General features: G+C 37.9%; 1 protein-coding gene across 1 annotated transcript in view; it reads right to left on the bottom strand.

Annotated features, from left to right (window-relative positions):
* Nucleotides 1–4112: 4112 nt before the first annotated feature.
* The window catches only part of LOC149260891 (acetolactate synthase small subunit 2, chloroplastic-like), a 175469-nt gene continuing 154459 nt past the window's right edge, over nucleotides 4113–25122 (bottom strand). Inside the window, exons 8-12 of the mRNA XM_089421270.1 lie at nucleotides 5950–6054; nucleotides 5682–5804; nucleotides 5226–5378; nucleotides 4851–4916; nucleotides 4113–4541 (exon numbers count right to left, since the gene is read on the bottom strand). Of these exons, the coding sequence (XP_089277396.1) occupies nucleotides 4458–4541; nucleotides 4851–4916; nucleotides 5226–5378; nucleotides 5682–5804; nucleotides 5950–6054 (531 nt within the window). The 3' untranslated portion in view covers nucleotides 4113–4457. The remainder of the gene's footprint in view (nucleotides 4542–4850; nucleotides 4917–5225; nucleotides 5379–5681; nucleotides 5805–5949; nucleotides 6055–25122) is intronic.

The raw sequence follows: 25122 nt of genomic DNA, 5'->3' as shown, positions 1-25122 counted from the left end.
ATACATAGATGCCAATATCTTTTGGAGAGCCAAAATTCTTATTGCTCAATTAAGGACTAATTCTCATCAACTCCATTGTGAAACAAAGTGCTGGAAAAGGCCAAAGGAACTCTAGAAGGAAAGAGTATGCATTTTTTGTTTTTCTGGAAAGGAAGAAAATAACATGGAAAGTTATGCAGATGTGCTGATAGCTAGCTCTTGGGATAACTATTTAACGAGGGGTTTGTCAAAAAGCTAAGAGCACTTATTTTGAAGCTTCATAGAAAAAGAGCCGAATACATTAAGCAAATGAAGAAGCAATATGTCCCATAAACTATCTTTAACCAACCAAGTGAACGTTAAAATAATTTCTTTCTTTTTCTATCTAATAAATAGTTTAATTTTTATTTTTCCCTTGAACTACGCTAACTTAATTATTTTTTTGCAACCGAACAGCGCTAACTTGATTATTTTTTTGCAACCGAACAGCGATTTTTTTTGGGTGTGCTTTCAAACTAAATGGTTCAAATGAAAAAATTATGCACCGGAATATATTCTCTAATTAATTCGACGGTAGAGATGATGACGACGCTGCCTGGAAATTTGAAATCATCCAAGCAACTGCAACAACAAACAGTTTGTTTTTTTATTTCACCTTTTCCATTTGTGCTTTGTTGTTTTTTGATTTCACCTTTTCCATTTGTGCAACTCCCTTTTAGCTCTACACAACTTTAGCGGTGGATCTATTCCTGTTGGCAATCCTCTGTGACATAACCATATAACCATAGATTTTTTTTAGGGAAAAACGCTTGTTTTATATTAAATATAAAATCCAGTACATTTATCGGAATACACCAAGATACTTCCTACAAAAATGGAGGCGTGAATATAGAGTCTTCTTCCCCATGAAAGCAAATACAGATTGTGTATATGGTCCCACCTACACCATTTTTAACTTCATATTGCAGAAATTAAACAAAATTTCAAAACAGTCTGAAATGTTAATACAATAATAACTAAGATGCAAGATTAAAAGAGAGGCAAACACCCCTCCTCCCACGTAATACCATCCACAAAATAACTATATCGAAGGACGACGCCCAGAGCTGCACGAAGTCCCTCTTTAGATAGACCACTTTAGATAGACCATCCGCCACAGTGTTCGAATTCTGAAAGATATGTTGGAAAGCAATGGCCTGGAATGACTCATAAAGTTGCATAAACTATAACCATAGTTATAAGACTCACAAAGTTGTTTTAGTAATGGAAGTCACTTGGATTGATTTAAAAATAAATCGTGTTTAATTGGATGTAAATATTCGGTCAACACTGCTCAAACAGATCAATACTCGCTAGTTTAACCAAATTTGTCAGGTAATATACGAGTTTACCAAATTTGATAGACAGACTCGGCGAGTGACAAAAAACTGAAAAGCGGTGGAAAGAACCTCATTCTTGAGTCATTTTGCTGCCAGATTCAGATTACTTTAACTGACAAGGGCAAAACATTGGATAGTAGACTTTTAAGTGCCTTTATTTTGGTGTAAAGAGGATTTGTTATGCAATGAAAAATCTAAACTCGTTCCGAATTTATTCAGTGTTTTATGCCAAAAAATATTTCCAAGTATTTTCCTAGTCCTAGTTATACTATTACCAATGTTTTAAAATTCTGACTCCGACTCTGCCGAGGGTCGACTCCGACTCTGACTCGGTATCGACTCGGCCGGCTTGATTTCAATGACTCGGTCATTGTAAAAAATACATTAAATATTTATTTTTTTATAAAAACACATAATTTTAAAGATTTTCATTCATGTTTCCAAACACATAGCATTAGAATATAGATAGAAGACAACATATGATCAAAGTAGGCTCATGAATATATCCATTATATCAAAATGGCACCCAGTGCATGGTCCAATACATACACGATGATGATATAGATATCAAAACAAAAACACATAACCAAGGAGGCTATAAATGGCCTCTACAACAAAAGTCTGTGACCAATACTACTGGCGATTGCTAGAGTTGCCAACATCCTCTGGCTCAGTGTTACTTGGGAGCGGGAGCGAAAGTGGGGAGCGAGAGCGAAAACGGGAGCGGGAGCGACATTTTCAGAAGCTCCCAGTTTGGGAGTGAATCCTAGAGGAGTTCGACAACCAATGTCACTAACATCAAGGTACATAGAGGGATTGGTGCTCTTGATTAAATACGAGTTCCATACTCTAATATATGACAAAATTCAATGGAAACATTGTAATCCCCCAATCCTGAAACCCTGAAAAACAGATAAGTCTACTAGATTTTGAATGAAATCTAAAATTCTACTTTTTCCATATGAAATCCAATGAGGCCGGAACCACTCTCAAACATCTTGAGTCATTTCATGGTAATGTTAAAAATTTAAGTAAAAGGATGAAAATGAAGATTAAGGAGAATGTCACTTTTAACATTACCATGAAATTTGAATAACATATCATTACTAGGAGAGGGGAATGGACCCCAAAGACCAAAAAACCAATTAATAAAACCATTTGGAGTCCCCCACACTCAGAAAAAACATTAAAAAATCAAAAAAATTGCATCTTTGGGGGTTCACTCGCCGTTTTCCTAGACCCGGCCGGGTTGATACGGACTTCGCCGAGCCGGCTCGGTATTAACTCGGTCGGCCGAACCGGTTCAACCACCGAGTTGAATTTTTTTTCGCCGAGTCGGTTCCGAGCTGGCGAGGTTTAAAAACACTGACTATTACTCGTCACCTTGTCTAGTTGTTCCCATGTCCAAGACATGTAACTTTGAATGGAAAAGTTAAGAGATTTCGTAGACTGCAACCCTAGGTCTGGACTATGCAATTCAGCTGCAATTTTAAGAAAGCATCATCAAATACAAGCTTGTGAATAGATTCCAAGTGCTATTAGAGATGCAATATTTGTCCACTATATTTGCAAGGTTATCAAAGAGGATAAAAATATTTTACATCTAAAATGTTTCAGTAATTGTATGAATGAAGATGCAGACCAGAAAATACGTGTTCTAACTTGTTTATTAGAAAATGTGAATTTCAATCTCCAAAAATGTGGAAGACGAATAGGCAAAAACAGGTATGGCATGTGTTGTTCCATGGATGCTTCCTTTAGACTTTACTGTGTTGAGCATCCAGCATCTATCAAGAGGTGGGATGCTGTTTTGCACTTAATGGAATGTGACCTTTGGCCCAATTTCACAGCCAAAATGGATTCCTTTATTTCAAACTTAACTAGACCCCTTGCAGGGGCACACTACCCCACGAGGGGTAAATATGTCACTTGGGAAAGCAAACCCTTGTTAAGTCGAGAGGCTCATTCTACAATCCAATATGAGGGTGATGAGTAATTCTGTCCTTGCTCAACTTGGAGTTGCCCGGATGTCCCTTAAAAAAATACTTTACATGAAAAAACATTGTCAGCTATAATAAAAACATAAATCATTATACATGGTTAAAAAGCATAGGGTGATGAGTAATTCTGTCCTTGCTCAACTTGGAGTTGCCCAGATGTCCCTTAAAAAAATACTTTAAATGAAAAAACATTGTCAGCTATAATAAAAACATAAATCATTATACATAATTTGTTAAAAAGCATTATAAAACATTTATAATCACATTCTCATTGTGTTCACTTAAGTCGTTGATACTTCATTTAACTCTTTGAGTAATAAATAAATTAATTGGATGTCTATGTCAAACAATATAATTTCATATAACTTTATAGAGATAAAGTAATTAAAATTTAAAGAAAACTTGTATTTCTCTTATAAATATTTCAATATACAAAAATATCTATATTAATAATAATTAAAGGTAAAATAATTTTATCTACAACTCATTTAATTTTTAATATAAATTATTAATAATAATAAATTGTTCAAAAATACAATTTTAACAATGAAAAATTACACATAGTCTATAATAGAGAGACAGAAAACTGATTTATCAAGCACTAAAGGGATTAAATCTGTAAATCTTTTTCAATTTGTATTCTAAAAAGAGGTTTGCATATAATGAGATTTGATCTAGTAGATCCATAGTTAAGATGGATCTATACTGGTGTGCTAAATGACGGTGCCTCACTTTCTCCAACCTGACAAGCCCCTTTTGAAAATTATCACATGTATAGAATCATAAATTGCTCGTATATACATTTATGAAAAAATAGTATCCTTATAACTGAAATCAAAAGAAATTTTGAAATTTCATGGTCACCTGCCAAGGAAAGGATAAGGATTCAAAGTATTACTGTTCAATAACGAGGTAAATATTTGGTTGCAGTTGAACAGAGGGAAAAAGTACATGGAAAGTGTTAAACTGTCAAATTGAAAGCTCTCCTCCAGCTAAACTCCTAAACCAATGAGTACTACTAGACCATTTGGAAAGAAACAACACACTAAAGAGCTCTTGACAAACAATGAACTTGTCAAAGGTTTTCCTCATTCTTTGATTACAAAGGAAGTGATGACTCCCTCAGATACTTGGAATTTACACCCGACTCACGAACTAATGCAACTCGTCCTGTCCGTGCCAGCTATAGAAAAACAAGCAACCAACATCCAACTCTGTTAGAACATGTAAGAAGGCAGGACCAGCTGATCCTATTATTCTGTTACAAAATATATTTTCCAATTCCAACACTAACCATAGAACATACACCACCAACTAGACAAGAAATGCACATATTTCTCAAGTAGATTGACCCTTATGAACAAATGAAAAAATGAGCTTTATACTACTGGTTTATCTCAACGAATAGAAACACAAGTTTAGCTACATATAGACTAAGAAGTGCTAATCAGGATATATTATATAAATTAGAGGATCCAGAAGATCTACTAACTTCACATATGCCATATGGCTCAAATAACCGCTGTAACGCAGCCATCTTCTCCAAGTCTCCTGTAAGCTGAGCCAATATATATGATTTCAGTCATTCTTGTCTTGTCAAGATTTTGAAATAATTACAGCTGAAATCGATTAGGTCCTGAAATGAATGGTCCTAAAGCATAAACTTCTTAGAAATGGGTTATTTGCAAAAGAGAAAACACTTTGGCAAACAGTTGTGTCTTCCAGATTCACATGCATTACAGCGACCACTGCATATGTATTTACTATTTATTGATAAAATGTTCTTACATAATATGATATATTAAACTCCAATAAATTTCCTAAAGAATTCATAGAATGGATAGAATAGGATGTTAACAGGGAAAACCTCTAGGGTAACAGTATGAGCTGATACATCCACAGGCTTTGCTCGAAAGATGCTTGCAATGTCTAGTATATCTCTTCGAACACTAGGGTTTGCAGCAATCTTGATAAGCATTAATTCTCTTTCAGCAAACGGCAAATGAGTTAGATCTTCAACCTGCAAATTTTAAAATTGAGACAAGCAGTGGCAAAATAAGCAATGAATTTAGCAGATCATCATGAATCCCATTTTCCTATCATCCATAGTTTCTTATTTCCCAATCCCCTCTTATATGTGTGTGACATGCTGTTGCTACTGCTCAGCAATTTTTGCCCGCGAACCAGGCATCCACCTAATCTTAAGGCAGTTCTGTGAACTGCAAATTAGTTGATGGAACAAAAAAATGAAAACACAAACAAACTGTTCTTGCAAAAGTACAAGCAAAAAATCTGGAAGAAATGAGATATTATTTGTACTAACCTTAAGAACATCAATAATCTTATAAAGCTGCTGCAGCAGCTTCATAATGGACTCATCCGTTCCAGGAACTACAGTAGTTATGCGTGACGTTCCTTCCTCCTCTGCTGGCCCCACAGCAAGGCTCTGTAAAAATTACAGCCAATCCTTTGTTCTGTGATGATCACGACAATCTGTTTTTCAAAATTTCAAGCTCTAAGAGAAAATTGATTGCCTCAACTCTTCGCATTGGAATGTTCAACATTGAACAAGATTCCAGAGATTGCCACACCTGAATATTATAACCTCTACGAGCAAAAACACCAGTTACTATATTTAGCACTCCAGGAGCATCATTCACCAGCAGAGACAATGTGTGAGAGCAGAGTCCGCTGGACTGGAACAAAATCATTAGAAAACAAGTGTAAGATGTTTCAGCATTCCTCAAATGACAAAGGCAGGAACCAGAACCAGCCATATAACTAAAAATTGTTGACTTGCAGAGGAATAGAATATATCTAGAACTACGAATCTAATCAACAAGAATCAAGACCACTGACACAGTACAGAACAAAATGAAAGTACCTTTCCAACCATATAGATATGAACAATATATAAGACATCCAAAAGAAACAGCTGTTAGTAAGCATTTGAACTTTGGGTTCAGTAACAAAGCAACTCTCTGGACACTATCTCTGATGAAGTGATATCTAATCTCAATATGCTTGGACCTATCATGAAACATAGGACTTTCAAAGAGTTTAATGCAACTCTGATTATCACAATGAATAATTGTTGGCCCCATGTCCAGACCAAATAATCTTGTATTCATCCTGTGAAGCCACATTGCCTCACAACTCCCCATACTTGCTGCCATGTACTCTACCTCTGCTGAACTAAGTGCCACTGACTACTGTGTCTTGCTGTACCATGAGATCATGGCTGATCCCAAGCTGAAACAACATCCAGACGTGGACTCATAGCTGATCGGAACTTAGCACTTTGGATCATGTTTGGACTCATAACATATATGAGATACTTATTCATTCATGATATTTTGGACATCTATTGATATTATGCATTGTTTGGACATGGCTTTATTGAATATCAATGAAAAATGTTTTTTCTTAATTCAATATATGTGTATATTTTTATTTATTGAATTCACCTATTTTTCCTCGATCTGATTAAAACTCTTCTCTCTTTTTCCTCGTCGATTTATTGTTGATTCTAAGTCTAGTAACAAACACACACATATAGAATTGCATTCATATTCCAAAAAACATCCAGAATGCCAAACTAGATATAGAATATATCAAAGCATGCATATTGTAAACAAATCAAGATAGAAATGGCATCCATAGTACATTAATGATTAATTATTTGAGCATCAATCATCTAGAATCTAGATTCTCCTCCTCTTGTCTAGCCTTTGTCTCTGCCTTGATTCTCTAGGGATTTTAGTCACCTTTGCGCAATTTTGATCAAACAGCCTAATCCAAGCCTTATAATATTATAGAAAAATCTTAACATGCTTGATCAATGATTTTGACTTGAGTGAAGGGTACATCCTTGCTAAGGCTATGACAAAGGAGTTCAACAATCAACACCACCAACATTGGGGTACATGTAGGGCTTGGTTGTTGATTAAATGCCAATCACATACATGATATAATCTAATGAAATGTCGCAATCCCATTGATCTAGAAATCCTGAAAACTGTTAAGTATGCTGAATTTTGAATGGGATATTAAATTCTATTTTCTCCATATCAATTCCATTGAGGTTGGAACCACTCTCAAACACCCTGAGTCATTTCATTGTAATGTTAAAAATTTAAGTAAAAGGATGAAAATAAAAGATAAAGGAGAATGTCACTTTTACTTGAAGAATTTACTTACCATTAGGAAGCATCAAGGGAGCATCAAGGGAGCACCTTGGGAGTGTTTGGGAAGCACGGTTCCTCACATAGCGATTTCAAATTACAAAGAAAAAAGTGTCTCACAAAACCATGCGAGTGTTATCTATAACAACGTGTGAAACATGTCGGAACCTCGAACGAAACCGTCATGGTTCCCATAGGTCTAGGAACTGTGATTTTCAAAGCAAAGCACGGTTCCAAACTTCTAGTGCACAGTTTCGTCTGCGGTTTGCTAACAGATCCCCACGATTTGCAGTTATGGCTTCTAATCTATAGGGAAGGAGCATAGGCAACTCCTGCAACACTGTTACTACTCATAAGATATTCATTATGTTCCATTTCCACTTTATTCTAATTGCCATTAGAAAAATAAAGCTTGATGATATGCCCATTCACCAACAACTGCAATATTTCTCCCTTTTTTTGTCCCACATCAAGACCAAATAGCCCTTTTTGAGTATATTTTACCAAGTTTTTTGGTCAAGTATTCATTTAATCTTCTCTTCTTCCTTTGTTAATTGATCAAATGCCTTTCATCAATTCTCTGCACGTTCCACCAGGTGGTTCACTCTTACCTGACTTGCTCCTTGATCTAATGTGAAATGTTGCAATAATTGGCACACTAGAATTTTCAAGTGAAAAGGCAATGTTGTCGCTCAAATTATACAGGCTAGATGCGACAACGATCAGGGCAGGGGTTGTCACACTGATCCCCACCCTCTCTGTTCTAGTTGTCTCCCTACAGCAAGCTATGGGAGGTAGTCACTATGAAATGTGAAGATGGGGAGACTCGTCAGCAACCAACAAGTCCACAAGACAAAACTGAATGGCCTAGCAACTTGGTTAATTTTGTTGAGAATTCAATAGGGCAATGATTATGATTAATTCTCTTTACTTGATAATTGCTTGTGATTCCTTTTTACTTATTAGCTTTGTTCCTTATTATTATATGTTGGAAGCATCAAACATCTACCAAAAACACGAAGAATAATGACACAGTATATAGGTTGCAAGCTAGGGCCAAAACCTGTCCTCTTGAGAGGAAAACCCTTAAATCTCTTCTCTTTCTTATAGATTCTTCAATTGACGAATTCTGTGACCTTAAGACTAAGACCAATCCTCTTCAAGACCGAGACCAACCTCTTTGGATGATGTGCCAACTTCGATCTAGTCAAACCCAGACAAATCTCTTCCAATAGCACCTTTTCGACTTCCTGCTGCAAGATTTTTCGACCTTCTACAGCAGATCTGAAATTTCGGCCTCCCAGCAACTGCTGCTACCACACCTGTGAACTTTGATCTTCTTCTAGAACCCTCCTTTGACCTTCGCTTGCCTTTCCTTGACTTCTGGAGCTTGAGAGTGACCCTTGGTGACCTCTTTGCCTCCTTTTCTCCAAGATCGAACTTGAATATGGATGCCTTTGATCTTGGAAACCTTTACCCAAGATCTCAAAATTATTGCATCGTACCTCACAGGTTTAGGGATTTCATCTTGTTATTTCCAGGTAGACTCGCAAGGTTACAAGCAGTGTTACTTGGGAGCAGGAGCGAAAGCGGGGAACAAGAGCGAAAACGGGTACGGGAGCGACATTTTCAAAAGCTCCCGGTTTGGGAGCAAGTCCTGGAGCAATTTTTATATATAATATATATTTTTTATATTTTTTATATTTTGATACATATATGTCAACAAAAACATGTAGAATGATGAATTAGATATAAAAAACATAAAAAAACATAGATTGATCATTGAACCATATAACATCAATCATCTATAAGTTATAATCTTCATCAACCACGTCCACAAGTTAGTAACATACAACATATTGAGTCTCATGAATCATGATTCATCAATCTTAAAGTTTCGACTTCAAGCTTTCAAAATTGAAAATTCAATATATAACAATTATCATCATTGATCACCAAAGTTGTACTCGTAAGCTAAGTTTAACCATTATAAGAAATAATATCTAACATGAAATGAAATGTTATAAAATGAATTATGAAATGAATTGAAACAACTTTCACGAAGCATCATATTCATAATTCATAACCATTACCAATGAGTTATAATTGCCAACTTCAAACTTAAATTGTCATAATCATATATTGTTTACAAAAAATATCATTATGATATGAAAGAGTTAAGACTCAACAATTATGAAAACTAATAGAAACCAGAAAAGACACATAAACTGTAAATCTATTATCTACTACTTCATGTGGCCCTTGCCACGAGAAGTGTTTGATGTTGAGTAGGTCGTAGTGGTCTTCTAGGAGTCTCCTCCCGCACAGACCAACGACCAGAACCAGAAGGCACATGCCCTGCACGTGAGGGTGTAGATGGAGGCGACGACAGCAAAGGAACAAGACTCAGAACTCAAGCACTGCTACTGGATGGTGGAGGTGGCATGGTTATTGCTTCATCTTCCTCTCTCATAAGTTTCGTTTCCAGTTCTTCAAGATGTATAGTGTCATCCTTCAAATTATCATCCTCTGGGTGGTTGTCCCAAATTTTATATGTTGGATCCTCATAAGCCCAATCACAGTAATGACTCAACAACCTCAAGTTGTAGTGCACATAAACCAAGCTTTCTGCCCGGTTTTCATTGAGTCTGCTTCTTTTCACATTATGTATGAAGTTGTAGGTGCTCCAACACCTCTTTGCAAAAGAAGTATTTACAACCTGTGAGAGAACTTTTTTTGCCGAATTTGGCAAAAGTCCCTAGCCGCCATATTATTCCCACCATGTGAGAGCATCAAATCTGTCTCTATCTTCCATTGCATGAAAGGTACCAAACAAACCAGTGCAACTGAAGTATCTGCCTAATTCAAGACGCACACTAGCACATTCCTCCCTGTCAGGTATCAACTTTTCTAATGCTTGCAAATATCCTGTAGATACCTCTTCATCTATATGGTGTTTGACCCTAACCCCACCCCCTGGTGCAGGTTGGCCCAACCAAGATGTAGAGTAGTATTTTGGCGTAAGGATATACGCCAAGCAATGTAGTGGAACATTAAGTTTATCCGACTGTATACACACACAATTCTGAATCAGTTTATACAAGTGATCATTGTTATGAAAAATATCTTTTATTTGCCCCAACATGCTATCCATCTGCTCATACACCTCGCCAATCACTGGTTTATCTGTATCTGCAAACCAAATCATGTGATAAACGGGCTTGGTGAAATCCAATACTTGCCTCACACATGCCCAAAACATACCATCAAGAACGGCCTCCTCCACCTATTCAAAACCTTGCCTGTCAGCTGCATTTGTAGCCCTTTCCTTTAATTCCTTCCAGTGTGGACTTGATACCATGCTAGCCAATGACTCTCTTACCTTCAAAAGGCGTCTGAAGGTGAGGTAATAGCTATCAAATCTAGTCCTTGCAAACTTCAACAACTTCAATCTTGAGTGACTGCAAAAAAGGCCATGGGAATTGCTATGATTTGCAATATCTTTTATCATTTCTTTGCCTCTCTTGTACAAATCACCAATCCATTTGTATTGTTCGTTTTTGTTCTTAACAATACCATGCATCAAAAGGTTCATTGTGTGAACCAAACACCCAGACCAAAATATGTTGGGGTATTTATCCTCAATAATTGCTCTCGTTGCCTTACAATTAGGAGCATTATCAGTGACGACTCGGATGACATTGTATGGCCCAATACGCTCAATTGTTTCAAGTAATGGTTATGCAATGTTGATGACGGTCTTGAACTTGTCTGAGTAATCATATGCTGAAAGAAAGATGGAACCACTAATAGACACAACAAGAACATTTATCAATGGTTTGCCTTTTACATTTGTCCATCCATCAGATACAATGGACACCCCATGGTCAGTCCAAGAACTTGTCATTCTATTCAAAGAATGTGATATTTTTGCTTTTTCATAATCAAGTCCAACGGTTCTTGCCTTGTCATACCCAGAGCTCTTGTATCCTTTAGGGGCATCATTTATGGCAGAAACCATTTCATGCAAATAAGGTGAGCGAAGAACATTGAATGGTATCCCACATACATAGAGAAACCTGTAAACTTTTGAATCCACATCATTTCTGCACCCTTCATCAAGGAAATCTGATATGTTTCTATGCCTTAAACTTGGTGACCCTGTGCCTCCATACCCACTGCCTTGGGAGGATGCTGAAGGAGTTCTTTGTGCATGTGATTGTGAGCTTGGTTCAAAGAAACCCTTTGATTTTTTAGATTTATATCGGACTTCCTCCTCCTCCCTTATGTATTTGGCTATATCTGTTGCTGACACACCTGTACAAGTTTTGATTCCTATTTGTTTATTTCCATCCCATGGCCTTTTCCCGCAGAGGTGCTTTCTGGCACGGGTGTATGAACCTGTGTAATTATTGTTGTAATGGGAGCAATGAAATATAGTGGTTCCACCCCCTTTCCCTGCTTCATGCCTATTAACATATTTCTAGAATGGGGTTTGGTTTTGTTTAGTTTTTTGAGCTGACTCATGTTCACTCTCCTCTAGCTCCTCCTCATCAGAGTTTTCATCAAATCTACTATGACCCCCTTCTTCATTTTCAACCCTCCTTTTTCTACTCTCCAACACCATAATAACCAAAAAAGGAACCAAGAAAAAGAAAATGCCAAGAAATATAACCATGATGTTTGAAATTTGAAGTTTTGAATCTGCAAAATTTAAAGAAATGGAATGGGAAATAGAGAAAAAAATGTATTTATTTATTTAAGAATTAACATTAAAAAAAATTGCTAAACACTCTATTCAATATTGTAGAGCCTACCTCTTTGGCGTCCAATCTCCTCTTGCAAGCTCTTCAATCTCCCCTTGCTCCTTGCTTTATCTTGTTGTCTCACTCATTTGCTCCTTGCTCTCTCTTGCTCTCTCCTTGCTCCTCACTCTCTTGCTCTCACTCTCACTCTCACTCTCACTCTCAAACAATGATGAAATGAATGAGGGAGGATCTATTTATATTCTTTGCCTCTCTCCCTCCCTCACTTTATTTCCACACAAATCGTGTTTTTTCCGGGTATCGCTCACCGCCGCCGGGAGCGGTTGGGAGCGATCGCTCCCCGACCACTCCCGGGTTATAGAAATCGCTCCTGGAGCGACGGGAGCGACACTCCCTATGTCGATTTGAAAAAAACCAGGGAGCGGAAATTTTTTTTAGGGAGCGCGCTCCCGAGTCGCTCCCACCCGGAGCGCGGATTGGGAGCGGGTTTGAGAGGGGGGGATGCTCCCCTGCAACACTGGTTACAAGAATTACAATGGTTTGCCTCCGAATCTCTAAAGAGTCTTGCTACTTCCTTAGATGAGTAATTCCTTATGGCCAGAATAAGAAAACAAAGATTAAAAAGGTACAAAGACTTTGTTGCTTCCTCAGATGGATGACTCTTGTACCAGAACAAGGAAGAGTGACTAGGTAGGGTGGGATCACCTCCACCGAAACTAGTCCAAAAGAGAAAATGAGGTCTTAAACCCTTAGAGCCTCAGGCTCAACAAAACAGAGATGAAATAAACCAATTCAAGTCATGCCTCAAGTACTTTTAGGCCTTCCTTTAATTAATTGAGTGATATTCACACCAAGCCCCAACTTTGGGATTTTTTCCCCAGATGGTCCAAAACCTGCCCAACATTGAGTATTGTAGGAGTTTCCCTTTTATCGAGGACTACAACCCACGAGGATCCATAGGCTACTTCATCCATTGGGTTAATTAATCCCTCTTGGACATTACATAAACGGAAACGAGTTCCTTCGAAGTGTATTATCCTCCATTATCTGATCTCAGAATCTTGATTTTCTTTCCTGTCAAGTTATCCACTTAAGCCTTGAATTCTTGAAATTTGTTGAAGACTTTATTCTTGGTCTTCATAAAGTAAATCCACGTCTTCCGAGAGAAGTCATCAATAAAGGTCAAGAGATTTTACTGCCATTGGACCTTATACATCAAGATTCAGAATGAACTAGATCCAAGATTTTCATGGACCTCATTTTGTTGCTTCGAAAAGACTTATTGACATTCTTTCCAAACACACAACCTTTACATACTCCTTCATGCTCCATCTGCAATTTTGAAACACTTCAATCCATCTGGTTTAAAGTAGGCAAAGCTCTAAAGTGGAGGTGAGCATATCTTTTATGCCATAGTTCACATGGATTGATGTCATTATGCACTAATGCTTGAGCTAGTTTTTTTCAGAAGTCTATATAACCTTCTTTCACAAACTCCAATTACTCTAGTAGAGTCTGTATTTCAGCCCTTGGGCCATACAAGGACATTACCATCAACAATTGCTACTCCATATCCTTTATCTTCCAAACATGAAATGGAAACCAAATTCTTTTTCAAACCTGGTACATATAGTATGTTGCTAAGATGAACGTTTTCACCTGATTCCAACTCAATAGATGTTTCCCAAACGCCTTTGACCACATAATTGTTGTTGTCCATAGTCTCCTTTTCATTAGACTTGCAAGATTGTCACAATCTCTTGTCATGTGTCTTGAGGCACCAATATCTACTAGCCACAAATCATCGCTATCTACAACAAAACTTGTAAGAGAAAAAAAATAGAAGAAACCTTTGTCACCTGAATCTTCATTCTTAGGTTTCTTTGGATGTTCATCAATCTCTGATGTGGTAGTGTGTTGCTTTCCCTTTCTCTTTTTTATCATTCAATCCTTCAGGACATTGGTTTTTAAAATGACCATATTTGTGACAACGATAACATTGAATTTTCAATATATCTTTCTTTCCTTGAGAAGCAGGGCTTCATTTCTTCTTTGGAAGCCAAACTTCTTTCTTCCTCCAATCTTCATGAAATGTGTTACATATGCTTGAGAGTCACCTTCTTCACATCTTTGAATCTTTCCTTGAGTATATGCAGTCCATGGTTCTTCAAACTTTGGAGTTTCCTTTCTGTAACATATACTAGATGCAAATGAGTCCCATGTGTCCAGTAAACCATTAAGTGTTCTAGTCACAAGTTCCCTTTCAAAAATGATTTCATCAATTGCTTGAAGTTGATCTCTTAACTAAGAGATCCTCATGAAATATGAAGCCATAGTATCATTCTTTGACAATTTAACATCACAAAGATCATTCTTCAGACTCATTGCTTAACCAACTAGGGCATCATACATCTTTGAAGTGTCAAGATTTGCGACATATGGAATCAAATGATCTCTGATAGAATCCACAATGATACCTCTGGCTACGATGTCATATTTCTCATATTTTATTTTTTCTTCACTATCTAAAGGTTTAGTGACCTTTGCCTTTCACAATATACAAGAGATCATTCTTTGCAAGAATGAGGCCAATCCTTGTCTTCCAAGCCTTGAAATTTGAAGCTCCTTCTAGCTTTTCTCTGACTTCAAAGAGGAACCCATAATGAAATGATATTTTAACGTCCACGAGACTAAAAATAATCTATGGGACCATCAGTTCCCTGTTTTCTGCCTTTTGCAATCCAATCCTTTTCTTATTCAAATTGATGATGAGTTAGCCCAACCTTCCAACAATCCCCTCGCTGAAAAGACAATGCAAAGAAACCGATGTTGACATATTCCCATAACTTTCTTTGATGTCTTTGAACGCATCACATTCCAAAATGAAATGCTTTTCCGATTCCTCTGCCCCAGACGTACAAAATGTACACACCCATTCTTCCTAAGCTTCTTTAGGCCTTTTCCACCGTCATGTTTCACATTGAAGTTGATGCGAGTTGGTTCTTAGCTGAGCAATACGAACCTTTGCCCTCCACGAAATGTTAGCTCCAATGTACTCTTTTTGTTGTAGATCACACATAAGGTTGAATTCCTCAATGTAGTACTTCTTCTTTCTACCCAACTCTTTTCCCCATACCCGTTTACGAAACTTCTCCATAACAAAATTCTTTAGCTCCTTGCTATTTGTGGGACAGGTACTGAAGTAGATCTTCGATTTTTGCATCCATGCGTAGTTTTGTCTCATCCATGTTTTCTTTCTTTCACTCATGCCTTCGTTGAAGATAACATTAAGCCATCTACCTACTCCCATTTGCTCAATTCTTTTTTAGATATCTTATGAGCCGCAACATAGCAATTGCTTTAATGGGAGTTGCTCCTGTTTCACTAAACATTATCTCATAAGGTACCGAACTTTTTATTTTGAACTTGCTCATGATCAAGTGCTTTTTGGATTTTCTCAATTTGTTTCCATTTTGAGAAAGGGGTGTTGCTAGCCCACAATTCACTCCCATATAGCATCACTAGAAAAACTAGGAGTCCAAAAAACACTTTAATCATTTTCCAATCCCACAACTCTGCGTCTATACATATGTTTTGAAGAGCATATAATGCTTTCCACCCTCCTAAAATTCTCTTCTTTCTGCAGTCCTCCCAATTAAGTTTATTGTTGAAATCAATCTCGAGGTACTTGCACTCATTTACTTCTTCAAGAATGTTGCCTTCAAAGAAGAGTGTATGTTGGCTCTGCTTCCTTTTATTAGAGAAAATCCTTATTTTGGTCTTGCTAGTATTGACTTGCATCCCCACTGCTCTAAAAAAATGCTCAAGAGCATATAGGTGCATCTTCAATCCATGGGCCAATTTAGAAATCAATACAAGAACATCAGCATATAAAAGAAGCTTTATCACAAACTCCCCCAACCGAACACTATCTCCACCCTGCAGATTTAGCCACTCTTCCAATTTATCAATATATACACCAAAAAGGGTAGGAGATAGAGGGCAACCTTGCTTGACTCCAATGTCACTTCTAATGCTTTCTGAAATACCCGTTGAGGTTCTAATTTTCATTTTTACCTCTTCATAAAGTTTATGGACAGCGGCTCTATAATGCAAAGGAATTTCAAGTTCTTCCATTCTACGCCACAACTTATCTCTACAGACTGTGTCAAATGCCCTTTTGAAGTCAACAAAGCAGTGGAATACTTCTTTGTCCCCCCAAACCATTTCAATAATGTGTCTCAACGTGATACCATGATCCACTGTAGAATGCTTCGGCCAAAAACGCGCTTGTCCTTTTGCCCTGTTTTATTTTACTTCCACCCACTTACTGATTCTATTTTTTACCATGCTGCCAAAAAGTTTTGCAAACAATGGATTGACCATAATGGTTCTATAATTGGAAGGATTATTAAGCTAGTTGTCCAGTCTCTTGGGAATCCTTTCTAAATGATGTTGTTGAATATTTCCATGATGTGCGGTGTAAGAGTGTTCATTCCCCATTTTAGATACTCTGCTTGAAGTTCAACCAAGTCCTTTGCCTTTCCTGTTTTCAGCTTCTTAATTCCAATCTCCACCTCCTGTAATGTGAAAAGATTTGTAGTTGTGTTGATCCTGGGGGGAGGCTCAACCTTTGATTCTTTCTCATAGAGTTGTCTTGCATATTCAAACCATTGATTGGTTGTAATATTATTTTCGATTTGCTTCTTCCTTGGTTGAAGTTTCTGCCAGAAAAGCTTTGGGTTATTCTTGCCTAGATATATTAATTCTTCTCACCGCCTTTGCATGAACTCATATTTTTTCCTTTTAAGTATCTGCTTATATAACTTTACATTCATCTTCTCCTTGCCTGCCTTTTACAAGGTTCTCCTTGCCATTTTGCATTCTTCATCGAACCATGCATTTATAGCAAAACAATTTAATTCTGATTTCCTATTTTTTGCTCTTTTGCACTTCACAAGTGCACTTTGAATTATATTTGTTAACTCATGACTGTTGAAGCTGTTGAAGAATCTAGGGAAAAGTAGTGTAATGTGATTCTTCGTTAATTGATAACAATTTGAGGAGTAATTTTACTTTTCCTTATTAGCTTATTCTTCTTCTTCTTATTATTAGTGCATATGTGTGTACTTTATCAAACTACTACCAAAACATAAAAAACAAGAACACAAGATGTTGGCTCTTTGCCAGGGCCAAAACCTCTCTTCTTTTGAAGAGGAAAAGCCTTTCGTGAGTTTCTCTTATTGAAGCTTCTATTGATCAATACCAAACCCTAGACCCCTGATAAAGAGATCCTCCAAGAACAAGCCAAGCCCTTTCTCCTTTCTGCACTTTGTTCCCCAACACTTCCTTCTTCCGGCACTTGGTTCCCCAACACTTCGTCCTCCTCCTTCCAGCACTTCGTTTTTATTTCAACTTGTTAGTAAACCTTGTTGCACTTGCTCTAGAGAAGAGACCTTTGATGAGACCCTTTTCCTATGATGGTCCATTTCTTCTCTTCACCAATCAACTAACTTGGATGACTGTAATGGGAGGGTTGTTATGACAGGAGAGTCAGCCTCCTTTTCTCTCGCATGTGTGACTGTAATGGGCCTTTGAACAGCCCTCTTACCTTCGCTTTTCCTCCTTGATCTTTTGCTTGAGAGAGTGGTCTTGTAGGCTTGGATTGAGCCCTGAACAATGAGATATGGTGAGTTGTTAGTGACTGTTGTCATAACCGCAGGCAGCCTTCCTTAACCTCACATGTGTGGCTATAGCTGCCCCATAAATGATCTCCTTAACTTCGGTTATATATCCTTCTTCCTCGCTGCCCTTGGAGATCCTATAGGCTTCCCTTTCACTTCCTTTTCTTCACTTGTCTCTTTTCTAATTTCAGAGCTTGAATGAATGCGTTATAGAGGAGTGGACAACCTCTATATATAGAGGTCTGTCCCTCCATTTAGGCTGACTTGTCAACTGTATGTAGGCCGACTTGTCAACTGATTGTAGGCCGACTTGAGGACTTCTCTTATGCTTTGGATTTCTTCTTTCAGGGATGTCATAGCTTGGAGGATGCTTGTGACTTTGCTTGGAGGTATTCTCTTGACCATAATACATATACATACAAGGTATAACATGCCCTTAAGGTCTTCAACTTATTCTTTTGACTATTTGACTCACCTATAGCACTTTAAATAGTGCTAGACCTATTTCAATGAGCAAGAAACTCATTGACATATATTATAAAAATAATATTTCTTTTCTTGATTAAATACAAATATCAAAAGTACATTTATGAAGACCGAACCTAGTTACATTTCCTTCAACACTCCCTCTTAACTAGGGAGGTATTCATACAACATTACAAGGTGTTTGGCTATTATCAATCTTGAAGAATTCACATAAGAGAAACTGGATTAGCAATCCATCTGTTATAGCATCATATCCATCAGCATTGTCATAGTGCAAGGCCTTGACGAACAGCTCCATCTCTTTATGAGACCATGAGCTACAATGTTGGCGAGACCAATGATTTATAGACACCTCTGAGTGTTCTCTGAGTATGACCTTCTAGGACTATTCTTATCTTGGGTTCTGTTTAGTCAATTTAGTGTTCCTAAATTGATGTCATTAATTGTCAACCTGGGGCTCGTAAGCTGATGAAGTGAAGGTGTACTATATGTACTTAAGCAACCTCTTAGAGCTTTTGTCGTTTGGGGTGTTGTTTATGGTTAACTTATCTTCCTAAGATGGAGTGATGATTATAGACAGATGAGTGCAAGTGTGTGAAAAGTGAGTTCTAGATGAGTGAAAGTGTGTGATTGGTGATTTCTAATTACTTGCTGAATTTGTAAAGGAAAAGAACTTGAAAGAAATGAATAACTTGAAATGACTTGAAAGCAAATGACCACGTTCTAATGGCATTAGTCTCTACTCATATTGTTGCAAATAAAAGAAACAAGAAAATCACTTCAAGGACTGATGATAATGGTTATCTCTTCCTAACTCCCTGCTTCTACCACATAGTACTGTGTAAAACACGATTAGGAAGTAGCTGAAGACAAATCCAAGAATTGATAAAAACTCTAAATGACAAATTATAACACTACTAAGCCTTTTCCATCATACTGCTTCCTACATATGTGATTATGTGTAACAAGTGGAAAAAGTATTAGTGCCACAAGCCAAGACTACTTAAAAACAAGCTGCAATTAATTAGTGTTCTGTTCTCTGAAAGATAAACCATTCATGATAAAGAGAGCATAAATTAGTTAGCATCCAACTTGTAAAACTAAGCTAAAAACTAATCTAGAAAACAGAGTAAAAAGGGCAGCATTACGAATAAGACAACTGCAACTACCATTAGATATTAAAGCAAATACAACACACTCAATCCCGGGTTAAAACCTGCAAAGAAGCAAATCTGATCAGTGAAAATAAAGGCTGCAGCAATGAAAAGAAATCAAGCTGTACATAACTCAAGAAAAGGAAATGCTGTATGTGAAATAAAGAAATTGCAGAAGTATAAACATGAAATACTTATACAAGGGCAGTCATGAACGGGGGCCCTCCATCCATACAACCCACAGAAAACTCAGATGCTTTAAAACTTCAAAACAGCATTGTTTCCATTACTTCATATGCAGAAATACATAGTCAAAAGTGCTGGAACAGCTCTATAAAAACAGAGTTCAGAAAGGTGCTAAAATTCTCACAAGTTCATAAACTACAGCAGCTAAAAAGTTAACATAAGCGTACGCAGACGCAAGTATTTATAGGCATCTGCAAGATGGCCTAATGCGTAAAGCATAAAACAGAAAATAAACTGAATATCATGCGTATTAAAGGTGCAGTGAACACGTCATATGCTTCATGGTCGAGCTGGAGGTCCTGGTCGTTATGGGCAATGAATCCAGCGTTGGATCATGTTCCCCACGGCTTACAAAACACGGACAAGTCATCTTTTCCACCGACGTGACCAAACAGCTTACGCATCAACGTTAAGCTGCCTTTATTTGACCGTAACTTGACCCCCTTTAACCGGAGGTACAGATGACGTGGCTGGTTGAACTGATGGCACAGGAACCTCGAGCACATATATTCCAACATGCCCATGTGGCTCGTTCTGCAAAATAGCACGTGGAACCTTGAGATCAACAAAATGGCTGCGGAATCATCAGATGGCTGCGGAATCGCTGAATGGCTGCAGAATTGCCAGACAGCTGCGGAATCTCTGCAAATATGTCAAAAACTAAACAAAACAGTCACCCATTAGCAAAGCTCACTTGATCATGTTTAATGACAACTAATGTAATGATCTGGGTGGAAAATGAGGCAAAAGAGAGAGGAAAGTGATGAAAACAGTAGGTAATGATGGATGATAAAGTGTAAAGTAGAGGCTCTACATACCCCCACTACGAGGGCATTGCATGTCCTCATGCAAAAACACTGATTAATCAACCTGTTGTGATGCCTCTGCCAAGACATCCAATCTCCTCTTCTTTCTCTGTGTAGACACATTGACCCTTGGCTTCTTTACTAAGCATCTGAACTTTAGGTTGATCAAGGCTCTGCTTAGCCTTTTGCATTTTTTCCTTAACTTTTTGTTACTTCTTTGCCACAGGCCCAAATGTAACATGGTGTTATCATGAATCATCTTATCCAATTTGGCTTGCTCTTTCAACTTTTCATTTTCTTGCATGATATGTCGATTTAGAACCTCAATCTCAAAAATTTCCTGTTTTAAGGAGTGGACTTGTTGCTCTAAAGGTTGAACATTGCTTGGGCCAGCAGCTGCTTGCTCCAATGTCTCCAGATAATTATACACCATCTGCTGATCCGGGTCAACCTCAGGTGACTTTTTGGGACTTGGTTCATAATCAAATTCAGATCCGTGTTCATGCTCAAGTTCATGTTCAAAAGGACTTTCCTCACGTGGAGGACTAGTCTCAATATGCTCAGCGTGTGGAGGACTTGTAGCCACCTTTTCAGGTGTGCTCAAGTCAATGATAAGTGACTTTTTAACTTTTGTGGCCCCTGCTCTATCTTGTATTCTCCTGCTCCTCCTCACTGTGGTAGTACTCTGTTTTTCTTTTTGCACTTTTTGCTTCTGTTTTTCCACCTTTTTAGAGAGGGCAATTTCATGGAGTTTGGCCATTCTTTGAGCTAAGGGCTGAGTGTCTTCCTCACTAGAATTCTCAGGAGTGAGGTAAGTTTCTTGGACTACAGATTTACCTTTTATCTTGCTTTTGTTTCTTCCTCCCTTCTTTTCTTTTCTGAGCAATTTCTTGAGCAAGTTCTGAAAGAGTTTCAGTGATAATTCCTTGGGCTGCTTGGTTATCATCTTCAGTAAATCCAGGATCAATTTCCTGTTCAGGATGCTGTATATCAGTTTCCTCATCAAACTGTTCTTGAACAGTTTCCTCTTGGGCAGTTGTTTCAGGAATAGTGGTATCAGGAACAATAGTTTCTGTTTGGGCAATAGTTTCTTGGTTAACCCCCTCTCCTCTTTTTCTTCTACTTCTTTTTGGTACTTGAGGGGACCCTCTAGAAGTTTCTCCTAATTCTTGAAAATGATTTCTTATGAGAAACCTCTCCCATGTGTCTCTTTTTTATTTCAATTGTTCCTCAACTAGCAATTTCACAAGACCGTGATGATATAAATGTGCTTCAATATTTCTGGGGTTCCTTTGGACAATTGCACACATTTTCTTAAGACTTGAAAGTAGAAAGTATGGGAGGTTAATATCATCTCCTAGAAAATGCATCATAACCTTTGCATGGTAAACATATAAGACCCCAAATCTTCCCTCACAAGTGAAAAATTTTTGCACTAATAAGAGTAAAGTTGTCCATTCCTCCTTAACATAAGAAACAGGAATCCCTTTTGTAAAGATGCTGGTATCCATACCTGGGTTTTTTAAGATTTGTTTCCACTGCTGATCTTGAACTGACCGGTTCTTAAACCACCTTTCTCCAGTCTGTGGAAGTGAGGTAGCTTGTGCTATGCTGCTCTCAGTGACTGTGAATTGTAAATCCCCTATCTCCACGTGATTATCTTTTTCTCTGAAGGACCGTGCAAAGGCCTTCGTAACCTCCTTATGGTAGCCTTTGAACTTCTGGATGCATTGTAACCAGTTTGCCTTTTGCAATGCCTCTTTAACCTGAGGATAACCCTCCAGAAACTTTGAACCCTCCGGTTCTGCCCTTAAGAGCTTCCCCATTGGCTCTTACGGCTCTGTTCTATTTAAGACACGGCTTCAAAACGGCCTTACACAGTCAATTCACGGCTTTGTTCTAGAACACGGCTTCAAAACGGCCTTACACAGTGGATTATGGTTTTAGCTCTGGATACGGCCGTAACAGACCTCCACTGGTGATTAGAATTAGCGGAGAGGAAAAACAGAGTATGGTGAATGGTAGCAGCGTAGTGAGCACAGCGTAAATGGAATGAAACAGTGTGAGTGGAAATGAAACAGCGGAAGTGAAATGATATGAGCGTAAGAGGGTAGAAGGGTTATGGAATAATGAATGGAAACGGCTATGTCCTTAGGTTTCGGTTTCAGAGTTACACTTGGCTGCGTGAGTTAATGTCATATAGAGACGTAGTACATTAGGCTACGTCACTTAGGTACGAGATCTTAATGGAAGAAGCAGCCGCAAGTGAAATTCAAAATCGTGGTAATCAAGGACTGATAGACTTGGGAGATACGTGGGTATATGGTCGCATGACTGGTAATCATTACATTTAGTGGCAAGAAACATAACCTAGAAAACTTTGCATAATGAAATAACTGTAAGTTTAGATTTAAACCATACCTCAGATTCCCGCTTAGATTTGCCTTTGATGACTTGCCACTAACCCTTCACTGATTTATGGCTGTTGCATGACTATTTTCCATTTATTATTGATGACTACTGAGCTGTAAAGAAATTTCAAACAGACTGTGTTTTTTTTATGCAGGTGCAGAGGGCTGCGGAATGGCTGAATGGCTGCAGAATCGTCAAACAGCTGCGGAATCTGCAGTAGTAACCTCCGACTGCACAAAAACAACTTTAACTATCTAAAAATGACTTTATTAATGGAATGGAATGTAGTGAGTGGATGGATGAATGAAAAAAAAATGAGGTGGAGTGAAAATGAATGAAATGGTGGATGAAATGGTGGTGATGATGAAATGAGATGAAATAAGGAGAGAAAGAGATTTTTTTATTTTTTTTTTTAAGAAAATATGAGGTGTCAGGTGGCCCTGATTTTCACCTCAAATTTTTTGTATAGGACTGCCAATCAGAGACTGGTTTTCAGGCCTATACATTTATTTTTTCTTTTCTTTTTTTTTCTTCTTTTTTTTTTCAAAACCAAAGCTTTAGGCTGATGGAGGAGAAGAATCCTTCTCCACCAGCCTGATTGCAGAATCTTCTTTGAACAATCTGACAAACTCTTCTTTTGAAAATGGCTTTTGATAGATCTTCAAGCGATGGCCATTTACAATAAGAGGAGTATGGAATTCATCAATAGTTTTCACCCGAACTGCTCCATTGCTGAAGACTTCATCAATCTCATATGGCCCAAGCCAATGAGTTTGAAACTTTCCTTTGAAGTCTTTGAACTTTGAATCAAACAATAGAGCCCAATCTCCTTTCTGAAACTTTCTTTCCTTGATATGACGATCATGCCACTTAGATCTTTGGTGCTGAACTAGATCGGTCCTTAAAATTGCATCTTGTCTCATTTCATCTAGCTCATTCAGTTGGTCCATTCTGTGCTTTTGGGCTTCTGAGAGGCTCATTCCCAATTGGACTGCCATCTTGAAGGTCTTGATTTGGAACTCAATAGGAAGCAGGACTTCCTTCCCATAAACAAGTTCATAGGGAGAATGTCCTGTTGTGTTCTTCCATGTGGTTCTATAGGCCCATAAGGCTTCAGGGAGCCTTTCCGCCCAATCTCTTCTATGAAGATGAACAGTCTTGGTGATGATGCCTTCAAGAACTTTATTGGTAGATTCCACTTGACCATTTGATTGTGGATGGTATGGAGTAGATGTTCTGTGCTTGATCTTATATTCCTCCATCAGTTTCTCCATCAATTTAGATGTAAACTGGCTGCCTTGATCTGTCACAATTTCCCTTGGGACACCAAAACGAGTGAAAATATCCTCAAAAAGAAATTGAACAACTGAATTTTCAGTGGCAGAAGGTAATGCTTTTGCTTCTACCCACTTAGTAACATAATCAGTACAAACCAGTATATACTTCTTTTGCTTTGATGGTGGATTAATTGGTCCAACGAAATCTAGAGCCCATTTCTCAAAGGGTTCGATGCATACCTGAGGCTGTAGAGGCATTTCATTTGAAGGAGTTGGTTTCCCAACTCTTTGGCAGCTGTCACACCTTTTAACATACTGCTTTGCATCTTTAAAGAGAGAAGGCCAATAATATCCTAGAGAAAGGATTTTATAGGCTGTCCTCTTGTCCGCAAAGTGCCCGCCGCATGGTTCATCATGACATGCCTTAAGGATGTCAGGCATTTCATCTTCCCGAACACACCTTCTGATTATACAATCTGGCCCTGTTTTGAACAATTCATTAGAAATCCAAGAATAATGTGAACTCTCCCGAATGATTTTCCTTTTCTCATTAGGAAATAAGTGTAGAGGTAGCTTCCCTGTAACTAGATAATTAGCTATATCTGCATACCAAGGAGTCTTGGTAGTCACTGCAAACAAGTATTCATCTGGAAACTTATCTTCTACTGGAGAATCTTCATTAGTGTTTTGGATTCTAGACAAGAAATCAGCTACTGTGTTTTGCTTTCCAGGTCTATCTAACACAGTAA

The sequence above is a fragment of the Pinus tabuliformis genome, chromosome 6, assembly GCF_031772625.1.
Source record: "Pinus tabuliformis cultivar Carrire ecotype Pingquan chromosome 6, CPIR1, whole genome shotgun sequence".
Taxonomy (NCBI): Eukaryota; Viridiplantae; Streptophyta; class Pinopsida; order Pinales; family Pinaceae; genus Pinus; species Pinus tabuliformis.
The sequence above is the reverse complement of the archived record's forward strand: the minus strand, read 5'-3'. Positions and strand labels throughout refer to the sequence as shown.